The sequence below is a fragment of the Herpailurus yagouaroundi genome, unplaced genomic scaffold (assembly GCF_014898765.1).
Source record: "Herpailurus yagouaroundi ecotype Mexico unplaced genomic scaffold, PumYag 182, whole genome shotgun sequence".
Taxonomy (NCBI): Eukaryota; Metazoa; Chordata; class Mammalia; order Carnivora; family Felidae; genus Herpailurus; species Herpailurus yagouaroundi.
In genome coordinates this window covers 3573183-3579779 of record NW_024412413.1, presented here as the reverse complement: position 1 = coordinate 3579779, position 6597 = coordinate 3573183, and the positions used below count along the sequence as shown (strand labels likewise).

Below are 6597 nucleotides of genomic sequence, written 5' to 3'. Positions count from 1 at the left end.
CCAAGTCTCAGCAGGAGAAGGCTCTGCCCTGGGAAGGTAGATTGGGGCGGAGAGGGGGCGGGACTCTTGCCTGTGGTTCTTGACACTGTCCCTGATCATACAACGAGATAAACCATTTTCTTCCCGTTAATGTTTCTGGTCTTGAGCCCCAGATACCGGCGGCTCTTCTTCTCCGGCTGCCCATACAGCATGTCCTCAAAGAACTCCGGTTTGTCTCTGGCCTTGGGTTGGAAGAACACACACCGACACATGGTCCTTAGCTTGCGACACAGATAGGTCATTGCTTCCGCTTCGTCCGATGGCTCCTCGTACACGGGCTGCTTCATTTCCTCATAGGCCGACAAAATCACCGCCTGAAATAAGTTGATCAGTATACAGATCATCACCAGCATGAAGGACGAGAGGAACAGGACCCCCAGCACCCGGTTGCTGGAGAACTCGGTGTTCTGAAAAGCCGAAACGCAGTAGGAGAATATTGTCTGCGTGGCGTGAATCAGGCTGTTGTAGTTCCATTCGTGCTGGCCGAACACCAGGTAGCCAAAGGCCATGTATACGAAGAAATACACGGACACCACCAGCGCCATGTGGCAGATGCCGGGGAGGGCGGTCTGAATGGCCCTCTGGGCCAGGCGCACGTCATAAAAGAATCTGGAGTACCTGAGGGTCTTCAAGATGGTCAGAAACAACAGGAAACCCAAAATGATCCTCATGATGTGATCTACCTGAGAAACTGCATGAAAGGGGACAAACTCCACGGGGTTCGACAGGTAAAATTGAATTATGCCAGCGGCCAGGAAGTGTTTCCTGAGAAAGAGCACAATCAGCACGGTAAATATGCATTTTAGAGCAAAGTTGAGCAAATTGTACACACTTGTCACGTAGGAGGCCCTTTCTTGCAAAATGATGTAGCCCTCATCGACAACGTAGGCTACGAAGAAAATGAGGACGGCCGCGTACAGGTAGATCTCAGCGGACGTCCTCCTGTCGAAGTCAGCAAGCGAGAAGGCATGCACGGACGTGCTCGTGTTTATGACTCCCGGCTGCGAAACCTCAAAAATGACAGAAATGCTGCAGAATAGACTGACGTCCGGGTTAAAGGTGGTCAGCTCCAGAATCACGGCCCAGGTCTTCTCATCAAGCCAGTTGTTGCTCTGGAGCTCCCCGAGCCGCATGCTGGAATTAAACTGCTGCTGTTCCGGAAAAAAATAGAACACATAGCCCCCCGACCTGTAGGTGTGTAAGAGTCCATGGGAGAAATACGCCCACGTCTTCCCTTGAGGCTTGTAAGTGAACCCATTGGTGTTCTTGTCCACAGCCCGCTTACCCACTTTATCCCAAACGTTAGAGTAGCTTCTGGTGTCTTCTGGGTCCGTGCCATACTCCGGATGACAATGGATGTCTCTGTCGGTGCTGTTCTGCCCAAAGTCTTGGGCAGGCGGGCAGGGTTTTTCGCCGGGTTTGGCCCTCACTTGCCTCAGGAGCGGAAGGCCAAGGATCTTGGAGGAGCTGTCGGGAAGAAAAGTTGGGTTCGGGTCGTTGTGGAGCAGAGGCAGCAGCACGTGGTCCAGCCACCGGTAGATGTCCTCCAGCTTGGTCACCGTGCCGAGGTCCACAGAGAACTGATCGCGGATGAACTGGTTGTAGTAGAAGCTGTCGGTGTGGCGCAGGAGGGCCACGAGCCTCAGCAGGAGTGCCAGAAACAGGAAGTGGGTGAGAATGTAACTGAGGAACAGGAGCGCCCTCCTCTTGGTTCTCTTCTTTCTTTGGAATATTCGGATTTCGTCTTCAGTGAGGGGTTGGTACATCCTTGAGCTTCGCAGCTGCGTGATCTGCTCATGTCGCCTTTTCATTTCTTCCGGGCCCATCTTCTCGTGGAACAGCTTGATCTCAGTGTAGTGGTACTTGCTTGCCCACGAGAGGTTTTTACAATACTTGGGCCTGCTCGTCCTGACGCCTGACAGGAGGATAATTTTGGACGGCTGCACCAGGAAAATGGACAGACAGAACGCACAAAACGAAGCAAAGAGCCACTCTATGGACTTTTCATAGCCGTAGGTCAGCCCATAAAATACAATGAGAAACGCGGATATACTGCAGGTGGCGAAAACCAAGAACCATGCTATATAAACGCAACACCCAGGCAGGACGACCCTGTGCTTCTCCTGGAGTTCTAGAGGATTCGTCTGGGAGGGCGGCTGCGCAGGAGCAGCTTCCTGATCGTCCTCTGCGTTTCGGTTACCGGCGTTCATGTTAACATCTCGGGGGCGGGAGACCTTGCCCTCTGCTTTCTTACCCCGCTGCTGCTCTGGCGCTTTGGGAGCTTTAGGGTTTTTCCTGGGGGGAAGCTTCGAAGCCGCTCTGGCAGGGGCACCGTCCGTTTCCTGAGCGTGCCACTTTTTCAGATGTTCCTCCCAGTATTCACCTGGGACTCGCATCAAGGGGGCCTTCTGGGGAGACACCTCCTCTACAGTCACGCGAGGTTCCTTCTGGGAACGGGTGAACAAAAAGGCGATCAGTAGTTGCACAGGGATGGTGATTAGGACGCTTTCCAATCCTATCATCATTGACCTGATGTACTTTGTCTCTTTGGGATCCGTGTCTTCTTTTTTGTTGAGATTAAAGAACATAATGTTGCATAAAAGGGAAGACAATAACATGGCTAAACAACAGGACAGCCGCTGCAGCCTACTGAACGGCCTAGCACTGACCCCGGAGAAAACAGAGAACCACATGTGATTTTTCTCCAGCTTGTAAATGGAATCTATCAGGAAATAGTCCCTTTTCTCTAGAGGCTGGTCAGGGGGGGTAACGTGAAATGTTCTGTCCAAAGAGGTGTCAATAGAAAGCCATTTCCGGCAGAGGAACAGCCAGATGTGTCTGCTCAACAGATTTTCCACTTTGATTCTGCTTAAATACCAACTGGGGGCTCTGCCCTCATTGTTGTGCCACACACGAATGGAATGGATGTCCCCCAAGTCACGTTTTGTTGTGAGGAGGAAAGTGTTGATGCTTCCACGGGAGAGGGTGGTAAAATAGGGGTGGCTCAAACAATGCACGTTGCTGTCACCCTCTGTTCCCTTAAGTTGGATGAAGACGTTGGCCCTGGTCCCAGCCCCACAGCGCATTCCTGTGAAGATGGTGAGCAGGTAACACACCTTATCGTAAGGATCGTTGTCAGGTAGGATTATCACGTATTGCCGAAGAAGCTGGTCCGTGGCATCTTTGTGCAAGACCCAGAACGCTAGGAATACGTACACGAGCATAATGAAAAGTACAGCGAAGAGAGTCACGGGGTTTTGGGTGACATTCCTGATGACCTCCAGCCGTAGATCTACGGGATTAGGGACCACAATCACATTGGCTGTCAAAAAGTGGGTTTGCAGGTGCAGGCGGGCTTTTCTGATCGTGGCCAGCTGCCGCCGGGCCCTCCTTGGGCTTTTGCAGATACAGTGCATTCTGTCCCAGGTGGTCTCCTCTCCGAGAACACAGTTGTCTTCTCTCCAATCGCTCTGGATCCCGTACATGTCTAAGCACTGAACGCTGAAAAGGGCGATTCTCACTAGCTTGTTACTGGGTGCCATGACAAAGCGAGGTGCCTGCAGAGCCATGGTCACGGTGCACTCGGACGAGCTGCCTCGCTGAGCTATGACTTGCAGCAGGGACGGTGGAAGGCAGACCACACGGGCCTTCTTAACCACACAGGCCTGGTCAAACAGGTCACTCCGGTTGGCGATGGGAGGGATGTCATAGGGCACGAAGAAGGTGGCCACCAAAGCGGCGGGGGTGATCTCACTGCCAGCATATACCAATACCGTGAACACCAGGGTGACTTCCGTCATGATGTGGACCAGCACCTCATTCACTGCACTGCTGTCCACCTCAAAGCTAAACTCCCCCATCGTCCTTTTGAAGGGCTCATTAACTTTGTGGGGCGCGTTGTCAGGTCCCACTGTGAGATTAAAAGCTGCAAAGCTCAAGTTTCTTCTGACGATGTGCACTTCGACCACATCAGGTGTGATCTCTAGCACGTTGCCTTTGGCGGGGATGCCTGTCATTTTGAACCCAACCACCTCTGCAGAATAGCTTTCCTGCTGACTTAACCAAGGAAAGGGATCATCTGCAAACTCACAAAACATGGTGGAGATCGGAGCATTTTCAGGCAGAAGGGGGACACTGCTCGCATTGAGCACTGGACGAAAATAATTTCGGCCGAGCTTCTTGTTGGTGAAGGCCTCGTTAATATCCCGCTTTTCTGTTTTCTTGAGGTACATGTTAAAGCTGGAGGCCGTCATTGCAGTGGTTTCATTCCCTGGCACCATGCCAGCCAATATTGTGTCTGCTAGAAACTCCAACCCATAGAAAGGCTCATCCACTACTTCATAGGGAACACTCAGTTTAAGGATATTAGACAGACCTGTTAATATCCCAGTGCTCACGATTTCTATTTGTTCAGAGCTAAAGGATTTATGTTTTTGATGATATTGTCGGAGGGCATGGTTGGCTTGCCAGACCCTCACTGTGGCAAGTTTCTGAGCCATTCGAGTGAATCCAGAGGTTGTCTGGGTTACTTTAGCCATACACACGACCACCTGGCTAATTTCCTCCAAAGTGCTGTTGGGAAGAACGAAAGTCTGGTTGACGAGGTGTTCCCGGAGTCTGGTTTCGTCAGCTTGCAAAGTTAAGTCAGCTTTCATGCTATTCACCACAGAAGCTGCTATATAAATTAAGTAGCCTGCAGACAAAAATTCCCGCTGGTCAAGCAAAGTAGAGAGTGATGAAGTTGGTCCCATGGTGAAATTGAATAATCGATCAAGCACATTCTTTGATGAGATTTTGTCCGTAGGAGCCCGTACGGTGGCGTGCAGGGTCACCGGAGTAAAGGCTCCTAGAGAGTCATATACCTGAACAATGATCTTCATGACATAATGATTAGCCAATCCACCAACGGGGAGAAAGGAAGGGGGTGATGTGGACTCATGCCCCCAATACAGGATGGCCCCCAAGGTGTTCTCTTTCACAGAACTGATTTGCCCAAAACCGTACAAATCAGAAACTACTATTTTGTATGCAAGAGGGATGTTCTTGTCCGTGAAATTAGTACACCGGATGACAAACTTGGTTAAAAGTGAAAGTCCCTTAGCTGGATTGATGTTGCACTGCCCGGGCTGAGGAGCGTAGTTAATAGCAAAGGAGTATCTCAAGGTCAAGCCCACTCCGCTCCAAGTTAGTGAGTATACAGAAACCAAAAACTCAGCTTCGGAAAAATCCCTAAAAGCAAAAGCTTTTATGGTCAGATAAGCCCTGGCCCTCCCTGTTGTGGTTTGTCTTGCCCAATCAAATATGATCTCTTTACCTGAAGACGACAGAATCGACCACTTATAGTAATCACGGTCTCCTGCACACCCGGTGCAATTTAGAAACAAAGAGAATCGATCTGAAATAATCAAATTACGATTGCAATTTTCAATGCATGAAATGTGTGCTGCGGGTCTTGGTCCTGGGAGCACATGCACCCTCCTATCGGCATACGCTGTTCTACTGCCCTTCCGGATCACCATTCTGAAATAATACACATCTCTGCCTCTCAGTGTTCTTGGCAAAAATGACAGGATGGGGCCAGAGGCCTCCTTCCACCGCAGATCAGTCTGCTTTGCAGTGAGACAGACTTTCCTGCTTACCACTATAATTGTCTCTCCTTGGTAGTTATTTTTATCTTTGGTGCAGTACCAAGAAAAAAGGAGTCCCTCTGAAGAGTTGCCTGAATCTGGGTCCGATGACCTGCTTCCATCCAGAACCAGCGAATCTGTGAAATTCATTGTTATGTTGGGCCTGGCAGGAATAACCACCGCCTGTAGGGGGCTTCGAAGAACGGTGACGTAGACGATATCGGAGCCTGTTGCCCGAGGTGTATTTGACTTCCTTGTGTAGATGGTGAGAGTGAAGTTAAACACGTACACCCCCCAAGATAAAGAATTGGGGGGGATTTCCATATACGCTGGAGTCCTCCCTAGGCTGAGTTGTGGTACGTCCAAAGGCTGATTCCAGTCCGGCACGTCGGATACGGAGGGCACGGAAAAGACTTGCCAACTCGGATTAAATAAGGTGGCTTCCAGGCAGTCGTACTTAAAGGTTGCATTCAAGGTAGTGTGCATTCTCCTGTTCAACACCACCGGATCTTGGTCCCTATTGATCCTTACCAGGCTGACAACACAGGGCAACTGCGCGGATAACTGGCAGGACACCGAAGACTCGATGGCTTGGGGGCCGTCCGAGTTGACGGCTTCTAAAACAACAGGCGTGGGCCCATCCGTGGGGCACTTGGCTTGGGCCACGAAGCCCGCGTAGAGGCGAGGGTCGCCGGCGGGCAGAGCAGAGGAGGCCTGGCGGGGGCGCCGCACGCTGGCGGGTGGGACGGGCACGAGGCGGAAGGTCCACTCCAGGCGCCCGAGCGCGCCGTGCAGCGGGGTGCGCCACAGCAGGGACAGGCGGCCGCGGCGCGCCCACAGCTGCAGGTCCACGAGCGTGGGCGCGGCGGCCCCGGGGGCGCGCAGCAGGACGCGCACCCGCAGGCAGAGAGGGCGCGCGGGGCCGCGGGGC

The 6597-nt window shown here is 52.0% G+C and overlaps 1 protein-coding gene across 1 annotated transcript in view; it reads right to left on the bottom strand.

Annotated features, from left to right (window-relative positions):
• Window positions 1-8: 8 nt before the first annotated feature.
• The window catches only part of PKDREJ (polycystin family receptor for egg jelly), a 7148-nt gene continuing 559 nt past the window's right edge, over window positions 9-6597 (bottom strand). Inside the window, exon 2 of the mRNA XM_040491814.1 lies at window positions 9-6571. Coding sequence (XP_040347748.1) covers window positions 96-6571 — 6476 coding nt within the window. The 3' untranslated portion in view covers window positions 9-95. The remainder of the gene's footprint in view (window positions 6572-6597) is intronic.